Here is a 20,454-nt window from a genome sequence, read left to right as displayed (position 1 = left end):
TGCTTTCTTCAGTCTCTCACCAGAAGAGGGCATTGGTTCCCATTACAGACGGCTGTGAGCCATCATGTGGTTGTTGGGAATTGAACTCAGAACCTCTGGAAGAGCAGTCAGTGCTCCTAACTGCTTAGTCATCTCTCTAGCTCCAGAGTAAGGAAGTTTGAGCCTTACTACATGATCAAAATGCTAGGAAAATGTAGGGAAAAAATGTAGCAAAACTTACTCCCAGACCTAAATGAAATGATGTAACATCTCTGTCTTAGGTGTGAGGGGCTCTGAAATACAAGCACTCACACCCCAAGCTGTGTGCCCTGTGTGCCCAACAGGTGTGGAGAATGAGTGTATGCTGACCTCCACCCACACACAAAAGACACACACCACAAGGAGCCAAGGAGGTCCCTCCCCATGACGATGAGCTTCAAATGAATGAATACAACACACGTCTCGCCTGACTCACTAATGTCTGTTGGTTGACAACGAGTTTCAAATGAATGAATACAACACACGTCTCGCCTGACTTACTAATGTCTGATGGTCTATCACACTGAAGACTGGGGGACCCTTCAGGCTAGGCCCGGACAGAAGGACTTTAAGGAAAATGACAATCACGATCAGACGGGAAAGCCCACAAGGAGCACCATAGGGGACAAATCCCTTCCTTCTCCACTCCTAGGAGCTCAGAATCAGAACCGAGCTGGTAAACTCACCTTTGCCTGCTGGCTGAGGTACTGCAAATCCAGGCAACAGGAAGGGGGCCCCTGTGGTGACACCAGCTGGCTTCAGCTCACTGACTCCATAGGTGGTCAGAGAGGTCACCAGAGTCACCAGATCCTTCAAGGCGTCTCTGCACTCTGCCTCTTTCCCTTGTTCCAATCTAGAAGAAGTCAGAGTCAGAGTTTTTTTCCTCTGTTATTGATATTCTTAATCTTGACACAGAATTTCTTGTCAACTTCAGATTCCGTAACTAAATGTATAAAATCCTTATCTTACATTTTTTTCTCATATGAATATATGCTTTTAAGAAAACATCTAAAGATTTCATTATTCTACCTTATGATGCAATTTGCAGATACCCAGATCAATAGGCACAGTGCTGAAGTTCTGTCACCCACAAGTAAACCATGAATCTTGGTACAAAGGTGGTTTGTTTGCTTTTGTAAATAGACTTTTGCAACAGACAATGTTTGAAATAAAATTTATGGGATGTTCTAAGAGCTGTGCGTGCCGCATGTGACTGTGGAGGGGACGCTGCCGCTTGAAGCTCTGGGAACCCAAAGCAAGCTTCTGAGCTGAGCTGACTTCCTCAGAGTGGTCACGAGATGCCCGTCATGAGAGGGCCTCTGACGTCATGAGAGGCCTGCCTTAGGTCATGAGAGCAGCCAGCCTGAGGTCATGAGAGGCCCTCTGAGGTCATGTGGTCAGCCAGCCTGAAGTCATGAGAGGCCCACTGAGGTCATGAGAGGCCTGCCCTAGGTCATGAGAGCAGCCAGCCTGAGGTCATGAGAGGCCCTCTGAGGTCATGTGATCAGCCAGCCTGAGGTCACGAGAGGCCCTCTGAGGTCGTGAATGCCATGAGGTTGTGACTTTTACTATGGCATTACTGACAACACAAAAACGCTTGAAAGAGTCTCCTTCTCTTAAAGGATACGATTCACTAGGACCTTCCTTACTATGGGTTAGTAATTCTCATCCATATAAACTTGGGAAATGCAAAAAACTGGGAATGAAGAAAAGGTACAGTCAGCGCTGTGACTCAGACGATGAGTTTTCAGTGCCAGCGTGCTGGCCAAGTACCGTTTGAGATCTTCATAGAATTTGCTGCGTGTGTGATCAAGTCCATCCCAACCCTCGCCTCCAAGTCCTTGCACACCGCCAATCACTGTCTCCTTCCAGACTCTTTCCTACACTCAGAATCTCTTCCATAATGCCCGTACATGCTTGAGGACAAGCCGGGGGGAGCATGCCTCTGGGTTTCCCAAACCGTTTTCAACTAACATGGTCTCTGCGCTGCTCACGTTCTTATCATAGTCACAATGGTATAGCAGGAAACTCCTGTTTCCTTCCCATAAAACAGTGTTAAACATGCGCTCTGTGTCTGCAGAAGCTCTCCTCCAGAAACAGGCTTCTGGTATCATTTATAGCCAGCCGCATTGCTGGCAGGTATATGCTAATGGACTTCCTCCTTGTGGAGAGCCCTATCCTCTCCCCACAGATGAAAGATCGGACCACACCGCTATGGGCCTACATTCTAAAGGAACACACCAGTTACTATCTGGTGGCGATGCTCACACACCTTCTCTCACAGATGGGAACATCTGTGCAGAAACACTGATATTAGCCAACAGCAAACAGAATACACTGCTTGATAAGCTGCTATCGCAGGAAGTAAGTTTGCAAATTAGTGCCATCTTGTAAGATGGCGAATGTTTTAATGATAACGAGCTTCCAATGGACAGCTAGCGGGGCGGATGACAGTTTCTGCAAAACACAGACCCAGCCATTTTCCATGTGTGGTATTGGGTCTGGAGAAGGAGGCAAAACATTTGGCAATGACTAATTAGTCTTACACACACACTTGTGCAGTCTTTGCATTGTTGTTCTTGCAATTAACTATAAAAATAAACAAATGTTATGTGTGACAATAATTAAAGAGGCAAGAACCTTAGAGGAGTAAGGGGGTCATAGGAGGTGGGCGGAGATGACCCAAAGGCAGTACTCAGAAGTGAAATCCCAAAAATTAAATAAAACTAAAAAAATTTAAACTCTCTCTTATACGCACATGCATGGGCACACACAACAGCAAGTATCATAAAATGAAGAAAAGGAAAACTGTAAATTAATCAGGAGAGTTCACACTTGCAAGCCAGGCTAAGTGGTCCTCCAGCCGTTTCTCTCCTTCCTGGGAAAGAGGCCACTCTGTTCTCCTGTGTGAGTCTAGAACCAGCACTGTGCTCGGCTCTGGACGGGCTCATGCAAAACTCACCTCGTGCCCTCTGAAGGAAACTAGAAACGAAAGGGGGCGAAGGAAAGCCATCGAGACACCCGAGGAGGCACCAAGTAAGTGTTTACTGATTTCTTCTCATTATTCCATGGCTTCCACAGAAATTTAAAACGCATCCTTAAGCTGTGGGGTTTACCTGAGCAAGAGGTCACAAAGGAAATTATATCCTTGCCAAATCCGAAAGTCATCCAGAAGCGTTTGGGAAACATCGCTGGAGTCTTTGAGGAAGCAAGAAAGTCCCGCAAACATTTCAACAATTTCGAGGGGAGACAGGTCATCTGATTGCTGCATATTCTGAACACATGTGGACAAACATTCTTTTTCTGTAAGAATAAAAAATTAAGCATGCATTATTTATGGCTATTTCTTAAAAGGTGCTTAATAAAGCATCAAGTTTTAATGTGTTTGTAACATGGTACAAGGTAAATAATGTTCGTTATTCTAAGGGCAAACAAAGTTTCAGATCCCTGGGCGGGTTCTCTAAGCAGTAACAAAGGACGACACCGGAGCAAGTTCACTTTTATCAAAGATCTCATGTCACACTTTGGTGTCTTGATTAAACCAAGTCTAAATCACTGCTCACTGCCAAACCGTTTTTGATCTTTCTACTGATGGATTAGGTTTCCCATACGAAGAAGAAAACAAGTAGCTGAATTAGTTGATTCAAAAATTTCAGGACACTTTAGCATGTATGGGATTCCATGCAAAATAAATAAACCATTGGAGAAGCTATAGCAATTACTGCTCACATAAGCATCTCAAAGGACAGACGATACTGTGTATATATTAGGCAGATAATAATTCTCCTCAATACTGATTTTCTTAAATCCACCTATTTTAACTATTTTCTATCAGAAAGAATACCTGGGTATTTGGGAAATATCTTGAGAAACCCTGGTAATAACCGAAGGGTTCTAGCAGCCCCCAGCGTGGCAAACGTGGCTGCAGCAGGCCTGGCCCTTCTCCCACTCCCTCTGCCTTGCTAAAAACCACTAGAATATATTCCTGAAGCTAGCCTCCAAAGGCTATTCCTTATTGGCTAGTTCCTCTTCCTGCGGCTTACTACCAAGGTCCGGTCATCAAAGCATTGAAGCCCAGCAATCCAAAGCTCCCTTTGCCTTACCTAGTTAACATGCCCAAGCAACATTAAACACCTCCTAACACAGGGTCTCTTTCCCTTTATAAACCGACATTAATTTGCCTATGGGCAACATCTGTCTCCTATCTAGCTAGAGGCAGGGGCAAATATCCCTTCCCTTCTACCCCCCTCCTCTATCTCCTGCCTTTGTCTCTCATCCCCTGCCCTCCATCCCTTTGGGACAAATAAATCTCCTTAGTGATGAGAACTTGGTCTCGGGTGTCCTGCACCCATCCTGGTACTTTTAATTATAGCACTTGGAAATGCCTGGCTTTTTGTTTTATTTTTGTTTTGTTTTTCTGGTAGAAGAATGATTGGTCAATGAAAACTACATCAAATTAAAATTGAGCATTCACACAAAGAAGTAATTTTAACTTGTTCATATCCGTTATGTGGAACCTAAGAAAATGTCTTGCATTGGCAAGACCCAACAAGCCAAACAATTCTCTTCCTCCTGGCAAATGTCTGCATATGTATACCTGGACTACAGCATCCTGGACACACCCACTCACAGGCTAGTGAGGTGGTCCATGGCTGAGGGGCCCTCAGCCTCAGCCTTCCTTTCAGTTTGGGAGAGGGTCTCACTAAGTCATCCCAACTGGACAGACACTCTCTCTGTGTCAGCAATGAGCCTTGAATTCTCCATTTCCCTGCCTCAGCCAAGCCAGACCCGTCAAATTTTACGAGTAATTAATTAACCAAAAGGCCAATCTTTGGGCAGCCTAGAGATGACAAGAGAAAGAAGGAAGACAATGGTCCTCACCGTGAATATACTTCACCACGTTCACGCTCAGCCCATGGCGGGAGATGGTCATGAGGACCTCCCCCGCGCTCTTCCTCCACGGCAGGTTATAGGGGGGGCACCAAGAGGTTATTGCACTGAATAAAAGCTGTAGGTCGTCCTTCTGGGCCAGCTCCTCCGCCGGAGAAACGAAACTGCAGAGTTTTACTAAGATCTAAACGTAGAGGAAAGGAGAGAGTGATACAGAACTGTGACGGCGGGCAGGACAGAAACCCCAAGACCAAACATCGCTCGGCTTCAGAGAGGGTGCTGGGCAGACAGGACATCAGGGTCACCGCTCTTAGGAATGTTACAACGAGTTTAGTTATATCCTTAAAAAATATTCACTTTCCAGTCTTCCTTATATTGTTGAATGATTCATCTTGAAGCAGGATAAACAGCAATACTGCACTGCATTTCATGATTAGTACATTCTCTCTCTCTCTCTCTCTCTCTCTCTCTCTCTCTCTCTCTCTCTCTCTCTCTTGTTTTTTTGAGACAGCATACTCCATATAGCTCTAGCTGTCCTAAAACTCAGCATGTAGACCAGGTTAGCTTGGAACTCACAAGAGGTCCTACTGCTTCTGCCTCTGCACTGTTGGAATTAAAGTTGTACACCACAACTGGAAGTTTTAACCTTCTAATTTAGTTCTTCATTTGCACTGATAAAATATAATTTTCTACTTTAAAAGGAGTAACTGACAAAACAGACAGCGGAAGTAAAGTGAGTGTTAAATTGTTTCCATTTTATATACAAGAAAGAGATGTTGGAATAGTGTAAAATTACATCTAATTGATAGAAACTTCCTGAAGTTTTGCTTTCAATGGAAGACTCTAGACCAGCGGTTCTCAACCTATGGGTTGTAACCCCTTTGGGGGTCAGACAATCATTTCACAGGGGTCACCTAAGACCATTGGAAAACACAGATATTTACATTACAATCTTGAAACTATAATAATGAAGTATCATCAACAAGGACAGCAGAACTTTATGGATGGGGTCATCACAAGTCGAGGAACTGCCTCAAAGGGTCGCAGTGTTAGGGAGGTTGAGAACCACCACTCTAGACCATCAGCTCCAGAAATGAAGACCTAGCTGTGCTCTCCAAGCCCGCTCTAGCTCCATGCTTTGCCGCACTAGGATCTGCGGTTCCACAAAAGTCCAAATAGATTTTGCCCTCAACGGGCCCTTTCTTGTAACCCAAGTTCAATGTCAGGAATTGTTAACTCCTCTGGGCTAAACTCCCTCCTCTAAATATTTTTTGAGATATAAAATACTACAAAATCATTCCATCAGCTTAAAACCGTTCTTCATGCAATGTGGGCATCTTGAGGCCAGGAAGAATGTCTGTTGTTAAATGAACTAAAGAAAGGAAGTATGTGGAATACCATGCCTGCAAAGCTACATTCTCCTAGTCTTCTGGGAAGCTAACACTTTCTTAAATACCACAGGCTTCCTAGTTCATACTGCCACCCCTCAGGTAGAGCGAAGGATGAGGAGTGAGCCGGTGAAAGGCTCTCATGGTTAGCAGACACAGGCGCCTTCTCTACAAAGGTCTGGAGGAACTCCTGTGTGCAGAGCACCACCAATGTGTGCAGAGCACCACCGTTATGTGCAGAGCACCATCAATGTGTGCAGAGCACCACCGTTATGTGCAGAGCACCACCAATGTGTGCATGCATCCTTTGCCCACGCAAACACAGCACGGCGAGGCTGCACACGGAGGATGCCAGCTCTGTTTGTTTCTGCTTGTGGTGCTGCCTTATGTGATTAGAAGGACAGATGCCATCCCTCTAACTCACAACAGAAAACAAACCAAAATAGTAAAAACTAAATCTCCGTTCTCAAAGTCAACTAGATTTAATGATTCCTTCACTGCTGAGCCCTAAGATAATTGGCTCCCAACTTCACTGTCAAAATGCCTTGGCACATCATTTAGCCCCATCCTTTCTGGCAGCAGGAAGTGCGGTCGAAAGCTCCTGCCTCTCCTCCCCCACAGTGCTTGTACATGTAGGGAAGCTTTGCAAAGGGCAACCGAGTGTGGTGGAGAAAGAACCGTTCACATCGACCAGACAGGGAATGCCTGCACCGAGCAGCAACCATCTGTCATAGAACACGGACGTGGAGATCCCATCAAGCCCGAGACATTGAATAAGCTGTCTCAACTAGTTTCCTGAGCAAAATAATAGATAGGCTGTGTAGCCTGGGATGTCAGGAAACAAAGGGACAGGAGCAGCGAAGGAGCACTGGACAGGGAAAGGATGGGGTCCACGTGTGGGAGGGGGCAGGGGTCCATGCCATGGGCAGGAGGAGACGGGGTCCATGCCACGAGTGGAAGGAGATAGGGTCCTCGCCACAGGTGGGAGCAGGTGGGGTCCTTATTGTAGGTGGCAGGGGATGGGGTCCTCACCGTGGACAGAAGGGGACGAGGTCCTCGCCATGGGTGGGAGTAAATGGAGTCCTCCCCATGGGTGGCAGGGGATGGGGTCCTCACCATGGGTGTCTGCTGTGGGTCATACACATGACTTCACATCTCACAATCTCAAGGGGGGTCTGAAGCTTTCCTTTGCACCTCAGCACTCAACAACTGTAACACATTAACGTGAGCTCCACGCTACTTTAAAGTCACCACCGACTGCTTTCCAATACCGGCATTAATTACATTCTTAAGAAAGAGTGAATTATGCTTATGTAGATGCTCGAACTGGAAAATCAGCCCCCACTGTGGCTCAGGGTCTTAGCTAAGGTTTTTTTTTTAGGAAAAGGCTTCATTGAAATGGGGCCAAAGTTAACCCACTACACTCATCTGCAAGATTTCCCAACATCTTTAATTCCGAGTGATGAATTCCTTCACTTAACCCAGCACCTGCCAACCGCCAATATAACCATTTTGGAGAAGAGTGAAGGCTCTGATGCTAACAGCTTCTCAGGTTACACGGGACGAAGGTTTAAAGGGTTAAAGCACGTGCTGCGCTGAACCAAGTGTTCAAAAGATGTCTGCTTGTTTTGAGTCAGGTTTCATCTCGCACAAGATGGCTTTCAACCCCACCAGTTCAGATCTGAACATGAAGGTCTGACCCCATCCCTCCTGCCTTCTAGGATTACAGGTGGGCACCACCATGCAGTGTGGGGGTGGGGGATGGGGGTGGGGAGGAAGGAGGGGGAGGAGGGGAGGGAGAAGGGGGGTGTTGAGCCCAGGACTTCCTGCCTGCTAGGCTATCACAACAACTGAGCCACATCTCCAGGCCTCCCAAATATTGACTGAGCTGGTGTTCGGTTTGGTGATCCACGTGTGACACAGCCATCCCTCTGTCCTTGCTGGGGTTGGCACCTGTTCAAGGCTTGCGGTGTAGACTCCACACCTGAGGCACATGGACCACATCACCTACAGCCATGCGGCCTCGTCCAGCACAGAGCCACCGGCCTCTCTAGTCAGCCTCTGCTCAGCGGCAAGAGCAGCAAGCTGCTCTTAAAGCTTAGCCTGTGCTAAGCAAAGAACCACAGCTCAAAACTCAAGAGCCTAGCCCAGCAGTGGTGGCGCACGCCTTTAATCCCTGCACTTGGGAGGCAGAGGCAGGGGGATTTCTGAGTTCCAGGCCAGCCTGGTCTACAAAGTGAGTTCCAGGACAGCCAGGGCTATACAGAGAAACCCTGTCTTGAAAAAAAAAAACCAAAACCAAAACAAAACAAAAAACAAAATAAAAAAAACCAACTCAAAAGTCTTCATGTATACATTCTTTATGTACCTATTCTTTCCCTCGTAGGCCCCTCTGTAGGTGGGGAAGCCGTGTCCTAGGTCCCATGACTTCAGAAACCTACATCCAAAGCTGTGAAAGCCATGTCCTCGGTCCCACAACCTCAGAAACTTGCATCCAAAGGTGTTACTATTGAGTTACCATTTGTTGAAGTTTTTAATAATGTCACCAAACTGAGTTAGCACAGGATGTGATGGTCTATAGTGTTGATTATATGCACTGCTTGCTGTACAGTGCAGTGTTTATCTTTTTTCTTTTGTTTTGTTTTTTGTTTTTTGTTTTTGGTATTTGGTTTTTTCGAGACAGGGTTTCTCTGTGTAGCCCTGGCTGTCCAGGAACTCACTCTGTAGACCAGGCTGGCCTCGAACTCAGAAATCCACCTGCCTCTGCCTCCCAAGTGCTGGGATTAAAGGTGTGCGCCACCACCACCCAGGGGAGTGTTTTTCTTATGGAATTAATTCATCATTATTTGTCTTTTTGAAATAAAAGGTTGTTTTTTTAAATTATATTAGGTCCATGTATTCCACTATATTCTTAATGTTTGTAGGTTGCTTGTTTAATTTTTTTCTCTCCCACAAAAGAACACCATGCAGGGTACCTGTATTACTGGGCTACTTTAGGAAGGTCTTTTAAACCTTTGTTTACTCACTGTCCTCTAAAAGGACAGTGGCAGTGACAGGAAGGGGCTCTCCAAAGTGGAGAGGGTGGTAGGACCTAGTAGGAGGTGGCAGGATCCAGTGGAAGGTGACCATAGCTGTGGGAGGTGACCGCAGCCAGTATAACTGAGAATGTTTCCTAAGTTCAATATTTACAAGCTTCAAGAATCCTATATATAAGTAGAAATTATACATACCTTCTTGTCATTATAAGCATATTTCCAAAATCTCAATATGACAAATGAACGATTTTCCTTAGCAATTGGATTATAGAGACATTACTGATCCTTCAAATGTAATTCTAACAGCTGGATTTGTTAGTGGAAACAAATGCAGTAACACCTAACACCATCTTCAAACGCCCCAAGAAAAGTATTCTATGTTCCCTCTGCGTTTACAAGAGGAAAGGCTGCACCATAATAAACAGAGCGGGGAGATTCCATGAAAAGTGAAAGAAGCTACTAAGTATGGGATGTGCTCACCCCTCGAACCTCCGCATGTGGGAGCTGAGACAGGGGGCTGTGGGCTTGGGGTCAGCCCAGCCTATCAAAACACTGGAACAAGACAAAGCAGACCAGACGGGACGTGCTCTGGTTCACCTGAGCACTAAAGGCAGTGCCAGAAACGAGCGCGCCCAGGAGCAGTCCCCTTACCTGTACAAAAGCTTTCTGGAGCAGTCCGCGGCGCTCTGCCAGAGGTAGCTCGTTCTGTGCGCCTCCACCTGCCTCAGGCACATGTGGAAGGTCAAAGAACAGATACAGACATTTAACCAGGGTGGAAGGCACTGACATCGTTGTCATGCAGTCCACGGTTTTCTGGAAAACAAACCAACAGAAGTGAGTAGATAGACAGACAGAAACAACGGTGATGGGACAGCTGGGGACAGGCGGCCCTCATGCGCATGTGCGGCAGGGAACGCAACCTGAGCACCCTCATGCGCATGCGCAGCAGGGACCACAACCCGACCTGGGACTGACAGCAGTCATTTTATTATTTGGACGAATTAGCTTCAGTCACATGTTGAGCCTGGTTTGCTGGTCACACAGTAAGCTATTTATTAAATGTGCTACTCTATTTATTAGCAAGTGGCTTGTTTCAAAGAACACGGACTTCTGAATTTAAGAAACCCACACTTAATCAGAACTAATGGTGAAGCCACCCAAATCCTAGGCATCCTCTCTCAGAAATGAATAGAACTGTGCATACACCTCAGGATAAATATGATATCTAAAATAACAGAATTTTTTAAAAAGGTAAGTCGGGCAGCATAGTGTACAATACTTGCTACCCAGAAGGTAAAGACAGGAGGCTCCCAAGTCAAAGTTTATCTGGACAACAGGCCAGTCTAGTCTACTTACTGCGAGCCTGTCTGAAAAGGAAAATTAGAACAGGGCTAGAGATAAACCTGGGGGTAGAACTCTTTCCTCGAATCTACCCCTATTACTAAAAAGCAAATGACTCAGTCAACTAACTTGCTAACCACTATTTGTTGTACTACCGTGTTTATCTTTATTCTCAATGGGTATTCCTGAGTGGACGGACATCTGAGAGACAGAGCCATCGCCAATACAAATGACCCTGGACCATTTTCAAAGACTTGCAAGAAGAAATTATAGACAACCTTTTAGGAACTGTTTCAATATTGCTAAGAAGTGTGATGTCATTAACAAAGCCCACGGTGCAGTGCGGCAGGAGGTTAGGCTATGGCAGGAACTGGTATCCCCCAATTCACGTATTTGCTTTCTCATCAAACATATTTATGGCGAGTGAGTGAGACAGGGCATTAGCAGACCTATAAGCAACTCCATATAAATGCCCATTGACTGTGGCAGTACATACAACCTAACAGGAACGGGAATGCTCAACAATGTCTGGAATGAAACAGGTAATTACAAATAACTAGAATAAGTCGGGAGAAAATGCCGCCTGAAGACACGCTGGGTGTCAGTCTGTATGGCGGCATGTCTGAAGAGCTCAAGGGTCCAAAATGGTAGACCTTTGAGAGCCACGATAACGAAGAGGTTCACAGGTCCACGATTTATTCCTCACAGTCAACACTGTACGGCCGACACTAGTATCACATGGTCCTCACATTACAATGAGAGCAACTGAGTCTCATGTTTACACAGCCTGCTGCAGATGAAGAGCTAGAGAGAGAGGGATTTGCTCAGTGACCTGTAAACATGGGCTCCCATTCTCCTAAACCAACGGCTGACACCCATGAAGTCTTACCAACAAAACAGAAGCCAAGCAGAATTCAGAAGCAGAATTCAAATCACCAGCCTGGAGTTGCAGACCATAAACTAGCAGGGGCATCAATAAAGGAAACTCACACAGAGAGCCACAGGAGAGGCAGCCTGGGCCAACACAGCAGTGGGGGATGGAGGGGGAGAAGCGGAGAGAGCAAGGCTACACAGACAGCATCCAGCCCTGCAGGCCCTCCGCTCCGTCAGGCTTTGGCTGCTTCTCAACACCCCACGGCACGAGGTAGTTAAAATCTTAGCTGCTTCTCCAACGTTCCCAAATCCAATTCCTTCACCTAACCCTCAACCTCAAAATGTTTAATTCCCACATTTCCACTGTGGAGGGGCTCCACTCACACGTACACGTGGTCCATCACTACCCTCTTCTCTCTCCATCCCCTGTATGTAGAGTCAGGACTGTCACCATCTTGGCATCACGCTGGTGCCAGCAGAAAGCGGCACTCAAACAAAAGCAGCAGCCTGAGGCGCAGCATTGAATTTGCTTTTCAAGTGCATCATTTTCCAGTCAAATTCCCACTAGCTTCCCCTTCCCACTATGCAAAGCAGCATGGCTTTCATCTTCATCTTACACAGCTTGGCATCTGAACTGGCGTCTCCCATTTGTCACCCTTTAAGCGATGAAGGCGCCAACAGACTCTACTCCTGTTTCTGAGACTTGGTTTCATTACCCAGCCCAGGCTGGCTCTGGTTCACTGTCCGGCCCAGGCTGGTCTCACACTTTCCCAACCTCCTGCCTCAGCAAAGCTCTTGTTTATAAGTGTGTGCCTCTATGCCGGGCTCTTTTCTTAGTCTATGCATTCAAGGACGTAGCTCGTCTACAGTAGTTGCTATAGGCTAGTGTTATTGTACAATGGACCACTCGCAGTGGGGAGACAGCCCTAGGCATTTATAGAAAGTATTAACATTCAGAAACAGTTCAATGAAGTCATAACACATGGGTATGGATGGCAAGCATTTCACTTAAATGTTAACATTTAAACAGCATATAATGATATGGTACTTGAAACCAAATTTTGGTGTTGTGGTGTAGAGGCATTTTACAGGTATCATCGACAGCAGACAGAACTGAGAACTTTTCTAGTTCAGCCACAGTCATTGAAACACTGGTCCATGCAAGGACTATCTGAAGGTTCCTCAGGTGAGAGGCCACCTCCACTGGCCTGGGACTCAGGGGATGTCTGTGATGCAGGGCTTTCTACGCTGCAGTGTAAATAGTTCAAGTCCTGAAGTCAGGGCAAGTTGGTGCAGCAGGTTCTCTAATAGAATGCGAGGGTACAGATGAAGCAGTAGCTGTGGAGACTGTGGGCTTACCCTTGGAAGAGGGCCACATGCGGTGCTCAGGCCGGAGAGCTGAGAGACTGTAGCTGCTAAAGGTACTCACTGTCTGCGGGGACCAGCCACCTTTATCCTAAGGGCCACTGCTAATGACTGTGGGCTTTCTAAGTCCACTGAGTTTAGGAAACAAGCACCCACATTCGTTTTCCTTCTGATAGGTGCCCATACTCCAGATTTTAGAAAGCCGCAAAAGCCTTCGTATCCCAAGAATGTCAAAGGACAAGGGTAAGGGGTGCAAATGGCTCATTCCTGAACACATTCAACAGAGAGGAGGTCAGAGACGAGGTGAGAGACTTAGAGCTGAGTCAGGGGGCTGGAGAGATGGCTCCGCGGTTAAGAGCACTGGCTGCTCTTCCTGAGGTCCTGAGTTCAGTTCCCAGCAACCACATGGTGGCTCTGATGCCAACCATCTGTAATGGGGTCTAATGCCCTCTGCTGGGGTGTCTGAAGACAGCGACAGTGTATATATATATATATATATATATATATATATATATATATATATATATATTTAAAAAAAGCTGAACAAGAGAGATAGAGATCAGTCTCCAGAATAAATCAAGTAAAAACATCCACCACCCTGAAACTCAAAAGGATACTACTCCTCACTTTTTGTAAAAAATCAGAAAGGGTCATCAACATTCTGTGTCATTTATTCACTAGCTTATGAGATTCCATGTGCATATTTTTCAAGCCAGAATTATCCTCATGACTTCCCTCTGGCCACCTGTGGAATGGCCGCCATCTTGTTGCGTGCTCCACTCTGGCATGTTTTTTGTGCGTGACAACATGACAGAGACGGAAACACTGCCAAGGCCGCATAACGCCTCATGGATGAAAACATTCAAGACACGGAGGCTCACAAAGCGCAGAAGAGAATCCACAGAGCAGAAACGATTATCGCAGGATGGAGATCCCGCAGAGGGCTCACCTGGCCAGACGACGCCAGCAGGTTAATTGTGGTTAGGAGCATCCAGCCTCTGCTGGCCTCTTCACTCTGATTGATCTCCAGGAACTGGACGATGGCCCGACTTGCAGCCTCTATGAAACCAAAGAAAAGCCAGTAAACAGAAATCCCTTATAAACTTGAAACACCTGTAAAGCGGACCAGGGAAAGGGTCGCAAGCCCACACTTAATGGCAGCATTATTTTTTTTCTCTGAAAAAAAAATGCAATCTTTTAATGGCTACATTTGTGGACATAGACACTCTTATATCTCTACGATGGAAATGTAAGAAGGTACTTTAGGGAAAAGCCCATGATGAACCTATCATAGCACTGAAGGAGGAGGTGAGTCCTGGGCTACAGCTGCCTGGGAAGCAATCACAGCAAGGACTAGGAAGGTGAAGGTGGAAAACGGGAGTGAGACATTCAAACAAAAGAGGGGCAGAGGACCCAGCTCCACACCACCCATCCACACCACCCATCGACACCACCCACCGACACCACCCACCGACACCATCCACCGAGCGAGGCAAGGAACTACACTCTCGCCATCCAGAGGAGCCCATGCTCCAAAACACAGCCCTGTCAAGACCACTGATGTGATTAGGAAATGTGAAATTACAAAGGCAGGGCAGGGAAGCCGAGGGCTGAACATGATCTGGGCGAGACGGAACAAAGGAAGGCGGACCACTTGGAGACTATTAACTGGCAAGCACTATGTGCGTGCCGCACACTATGGGGCCAGTGACAACGGTAGTCACAGGTAAGAGGGAGATGCTGCCAGGCTCGGTGAGCACAGAAAACTCTGTGGGTACAGATTACATGAGAGCTAGCCTGGGGAAACAGTAGGGTGTGCAGGCATCATTCACAGAACTGTAGAGTTAGAGGAATACCAGAAAGTCCATTTAGTCAGTTGTGACTTTAGACTTGCCGGGACTGGCAACACGGCTCAGCAGGTAAGAGTGCACTTTGCTAAGCATGTTGATCGGATTCGACCAGGACGCCCTGGAGGAGGGAGAAAAATAGCTCCACAGCTGTCTCCTAATGTCTACCGGACACATGTATAATGCATCATAATAAATCATTTTAGGAGAGAAATCTAAGAGAGAAATCTCTAGACAATCCTCTTAATTTCACCAGCAGTTTGCCAATTTCAAGATCTAGCATGAATAAAACAGATCACAGCGGCTCCTGAAGGACTGGGGGAAGACACCAGAGTGGACTTCCCGCCTCACCAGGAAGCAGGAGGTGGGCTAGAACATAAAGCCTCGGCTGTCTTGTTTCTCTTCAGTGTAACACAGTCGAACGTGTTTGCTTAGGGAACAATACAAGTCGTATAAATGATGCCGTGCTGGGCGCGTTCATCTCAGCAGGAATCATTAAACCATTTGTTCTTCCTGAGCCTGAGCTACACAAGCACATTTTCAGGACCCATGATTTCGCTTATTCCATTTCCACAGAACTGGATGAATTATTTCTATTAATAAGCCTCTTCTGGTAAAAATTAAAAGATGAACAAGAGAAGTAATTGCTAGAGGTAAACTCATATTTAAATACAAGCTGTCTCTAGTCTATAAGAAATAAAGAGAAATATGAGAGAGAGAGAGAGAGAGAGAGAGAGACAGAGACAGAGACAGAGAGAGCAGAGACAGAGACAGAGACAGAGACAGAAGGTACTGGAGAGTTTTGCTGTTTAGGCTCGACTATACAGGCACGAGGGCCTGAGTGTGGCCTCCAGAGTTCACACTAACAAAACAGAAAATAAGAACAGAGCGTGTGAACATGGTGTCTGGACTTACAAACCTGGCCAAAGCAGCTGTAGTTACCTGCAGAAGTTCTGTATCAGACCCGGGCCTTCACTATTCACAGGAAGGGGAGGGACTCAGGGGGGACGGGGATGGTGTCTGGGATAGGGTGTTCCCTAGCATGCACACTGAAAAGCTGCCTGCTCACCAGACAACAACCTCCCACCCGTGCCCAGCGAGCCGTTCTAGTTAAATTCAGTGTGTTAGGAAACAGACAGGAAAGCAGGAGCGGGCTTGTTGGAAAGGAGGGTTTTGGTGAGAAAGGAAAGGGAAGAGAGAGACGGGAATTCGAAGTGATTAAAATTCATTATACACAAGTAAAAGACTGTCAAAGAATTAAAAGGAATGAAAGCTGGGTTTGCGAGGAAGTGGAGCCTGCAGATTCCTGGACTCACTGGCCAGCCCAGCCTGTGTTGCGTTCCAGGCCAGTGACACCTTGTCCAAAAAACAACTGAAAATGTGAGCAGTACCAGGACAATAACCCCCAGGCTGGCCTCTGGTATCAACGTGCGTGTCCATGTGTGTGCACGCATGTATGCATGAACACCCATACATGAACTAATAAACGAACCGAGAGCAGCCAAGAGAAACCCAATGCCTGAGAAGTTACAGGTAATGCGGTGGCTATATTCCTGTGCTCACTAACTTACACTCTCCAGCCCTTCTCAAGAGCATCCTCGTCACAGGGACAGATTCCTCACCAAGCCCTGATAACTCGCGGTCCTGGTCACTGACGGAACTCAGTACTGCCACTAAGAATGAGTTCCATAATCACCTGCTGAGGGGCAGCCTGACCAGAGTGTAGGACAGATGTCACAGAGTGTCACCCAGATCCAACTCAGTGTGGACAGTGGGACTCCTCAACCTTAAGGAAGGGGAGAAAAGATCTTGAGCTCACAAATCTGAAACAATCTCATACAGAAAAGACAAAAGATCATCACTCAACAACCTACTTCAACAACTGAAGCTTGGAAAATTGCTGTAAAGACTGAACTGAAACTGTTTCTTGCAAGGCTACAAAAAAGCTACTGACAGGGTCAGAAACCATATGCCTCTTCCCCTCAGAGTGATTAAACAGATTCCAGGTAGACATGTTGCCAGTTGGCTGAAACTACTGACCAAAGCAGACCAAATGTACTCCTTATAACTGGGAACTGTGATTTTCTTTGTTTCTTTTTTTTCTTTCTTTGGTTTTTTGGATTTGGTTTTTTCAAGACAGGGTTTCTCTGTATAGCCCTGGCTGTCCTGGAACTCACTCTGTAGACTAGGCTGGCCTCGAACTCAGAAATCTGCCTGCCTCTGCCTCGGAACTGTGATTTTCAACTGTGCATCTCCAGTTTCACAAGGCAACATCTTTAGAAACTGACTTGCACTTCTCAAGACTGACCGTGTCTAGTCTCCTAGCAGGCTGGCACACTCACTACCTAACAACAACACTGGTCAGGAAAAGATTTGGTCAGTGTCCCCAGTATTACTCACAAAGGAGAAAAAAAGATTTTGAAAGAACTAAATCAACTCTACAAGCCAGAGCATTGCCATTTTCCTGGTGCAGAGGGCCAAAGGCCATAGACACGCACAGGGTTTGAATACATATGGAATGGACACTATTAACTTCAAAAGAGAATGGTAAAGTGTGGTTTTGTCACTGCTGCTCAAGACTGTCAGGTACTAACATGGGGTGCTAAAACCAAAACATCAAAAACTTACTTTTGGGGGCTGGAGAAATGGCTCAGCGGTTAAGAGCACTGACTGCCCTTCCAGAGGTCCTGAGTTCAATTCCCAGCAACCACATGGTGGCTCACAACCATCTGTAATGGAATCTGACGCCCTCTTCTAGTATGTATAAAGACAGCTACAGTGTACTTATATATAATAATAAATAAATCTTTAAAAAAAAAACGTACTTTTGATTTTAAACCATTAACACTTTTGGCTTATTACACTTATCTGTACAATAATAAGCATTTATACTTAAAAGGGATGAGTAGCTTAGTAGTAGTAGTAGTAGTAGTAGTAGTAATAGTAATAGTAGTAGTAGTAATAGTACTAATGAGTATTGCCATCACTATGATTATGGTGTATGTATGTGTATGTGTATACGCACACGTGCGCGCGCGTGTGCACATGTACAATAATAAGCATTTATACTTAAAAGGGATAAGTAGCTTATTAGTAGTAGTAGCAGTTGTAGTAATAGTACTAATGAGTATTACCATCATTATGATTATGGTGTATGTGTGTGTGTGTGCCGGTGTGTATATGTGTATATGTGTGTGTGTCTATGTGTGCACACACACGCAGACATGTGCAAGGCCTTACACAGCAAGATCACAGAAGTTAGAAGCCACCTTTGGGAGCTGGCTCTCTGCTGCCACCATAGGTTCCATTGAACTTACATCTCCAGACTCTTAGCAAGGGGGCCACTTTGTTGGCTCTCTCTCTGTCTTAGCATGAGGCAGGTTCTCATGCAGCTTTGACCAGCCTCGCTCCCCCATCCCTGTTTCAACCTCCTCTGCGATGCCCGACAAGGATGTGTTTTTTATATCTTTTGTCTGACAGTGAACATTAAGAGATTCTTCATGACTTAAAAGGGCTAGGGGGCAGGGCAGATGGGCACTCATGTTCTGTGGAGGGAGAATACTCATGTTCTGTGGGGATGCAGAATAAATAAAATAGTGAAAACAAACCAAAACGGACAAAGGCAGTATAACCCTTCACTGTGTCTCTCCGGCACCGTTGGTAAACAACTGAAAGACCCAAGTCACACCAGCAGTGTGTGCGGTGCAACTGGAAGTCACACCAGCAGTGTGTGCGGTGCAACTGGAAGTCACACCAGCAGTGTGTGCGGTGCAATTGCAAGTCACACCAGCAGTGTGTGCGGTGCAATTGCAAGTCACACCAGCAGTGTATGCGGTGCAATTGCAAGTCACACCAGCAGTGTGTGCGTTGCAATTGCAAGTCTCACCAGCAGTGTGTGCCAAGTCACACCAGCAGTGTGTGCGGTGCAATTGCAAGTCACACCAGCAGTGTGTGCGGTGCAATTGCAAGTCACACCAGCAGTGTGTGCGGTGCAATTGCAAGTCACACCAGCAGTGTGTGCGGTGCAACTGGTGCTGGGCTTTGACTCGCACATCTGAGCCAACGAAAAGGTCGAGGCGCCTTTGTGGCTGGATGAGATGGAGAAATCCCAAACGTCCCAGGTAAAATGAGTTATCAGGCTGGAGAGACAGCCGGTGGTTGATTACACACACCATCCTTACAGGACTCGAGCTCAACCCGCAGCACCCACAGGAGGGCTCACAACTGCCTGGGACTCCAGTTCCTGGGGTTTGCATGCCTTGTCCTGGTCTCCAAAGGCATCTGCAATCACATGCACAAACAACACACACACACACACACACACACGCACACGCACACGCACACGCACACCACATACACACAAGTAACTAAAGACAATAATCTTAAGCAGCAACATCCTCATACAACAAATGTACACGGAAGAACCTTTCACTTTAACATCCCCATTTTAATCCACTGTCACTGACAGTCAAAGGGATCCCCCACTTTTTATTTGATGGAGGAAGCAGGCCGTGTAAGCATAAACTTTATTTATAGCATCTCTAGGATGTTTGTCCATGCCGAGGATGTATGTAGTTCAGTGGAAAACCAAACTCCTGGATTATGGCCACCAACATTATGTCTGTCTTTTAACTTCAGGGGCATTTAACAAATCTAAGCTGCACGATGACTTAAGGGTTTTAGCGTTTGTGAAGACACACATTAACTCAACTCTGGAGTTACAAAGAGTGGTGCAAGTCCCACGTTTGCCGTTGCATATAGAGAAACTGAAGATTAAAAAAAATGGACACAGAGATAGCAGAGCTTGAATTAGGTTAATTAGGCAAAGATCGATGCAACCTTCCAACAGATGTAAGGTCCTGCAACACACAGACAAAAGAGTTCCAGAAGACAAAGTAAGAGCAACCAGAGAAGTCCACTCCCCGCCTCCCCCCTCCCCCGAAGTGCCCTGGAGGCACCAGCCCATAGTTCTAATTATGCTTCAGGATGATGATGACAGTGTGAGACAAATTAGTAGTATTACTGCATTCATTTTATTAGTGGAGAGAAAAGGCCCTAAATAGCCTTGGCTCAAACAAACAAACAAAAACAGCAAAACAAAAACAAAAACAAACAAACAAAAAACTCAAACCAAACAAACAAAATTAAGAAAAAAAGAGAGATCTGTAAAGTCACAGATTTCCGCAGCCTCTGAAGTTGCTTCTTTTTATGTGCATGCCTCGGGGACAGAATTACCTGATAGTGCTGTGACTCTGAACTCCTTGGAGGACAACACAGCGCACTGTTTTGCAGGTTGGGAGGAAAGGCTGGGATATGTAACTGGAGATCCACAAGTCTCTAACCCTGTCTGTTGCTGGAGGACCGGGCCTTCACCACTTAGCCTCTCTATCCCCAGCATGGTGCCACTGGGGACTGTACTACTGGGTTTAACCAGGGCCTCTGCATGCAGAGATGTCACGCACGATGCACTGAAGACAGAACAGTACACAGCAAACTCTTAGGAAATCTAAATAAGCCTTAAACTGTTAAAGCTAACCATTATATAAACATATAAATACAATAACTATATACCTGAAAACCCCTGAATAATCAGATGCCGCCAGCAATGGGGAAAGCAAAGGAGGGGCACCCTGAGACTCTAGCATTATTGTTTTGCATTCTTGTATTATTCTTGCTGTGCCCTAATGGGAGGGTGGC

General features: G+C 46.1%; 1 protein-coding gene across 8 annotated transcripts in view; it reads right to left on the bottom strand.

Moving 5' to 3' along the window:
• Wdfy3 (WD repeat and FYVE domain containing 3) overlaps nt 1-20,454 on the bottom strand; it is a 243,559-nt gene that overhangs the window by 114,721 nt on the left and 108,384 nt on the right. For all 8 annotated transcript variants that reach the window (XM_052199005.1, XM_052199011.1, XM_052199010.1 and 5 more), the window contains 5 exons: nt 13,860-13,969; nt 9,983-10,144; nt 4,900-5,092; nt 3,135-3,321; nt 705-871 (listed from right to left, as the gene is read on the bottom strand). In XM_052199005.1, coding sequence (XP_052054965.1) covers nt 705-871; nt 3,135-3,321; nt 4,900-5,092; nt 9,983-10,144; nt 13,860-13,969 — 819 coding nt within the window. The remainder of the gene's footprint in view (nt 1-704; nt 872-3,134; nt 3,322-4,899; nt 5,093-9,982; nt 10,145-13,859; nt 13,970-20,454) is intronic.

The sequence above is a fragment of the Apodemus sylvaticus genome, chromosome 11 (genome assembly GCF_947179515.1).
Source record: "Apodemus sylvaticus chromosome 11, mApoSyl1.1, whole genome shotgun sequence".
NCBI lineage: Eukaryota > Metazoa > Chordata > Mammalia > Rodentia > Muridae > Apodemus > Apodemus sylvaticus.
This window is presented reverse-complemented; position numbering and strand designations above follow the sequence as displayed.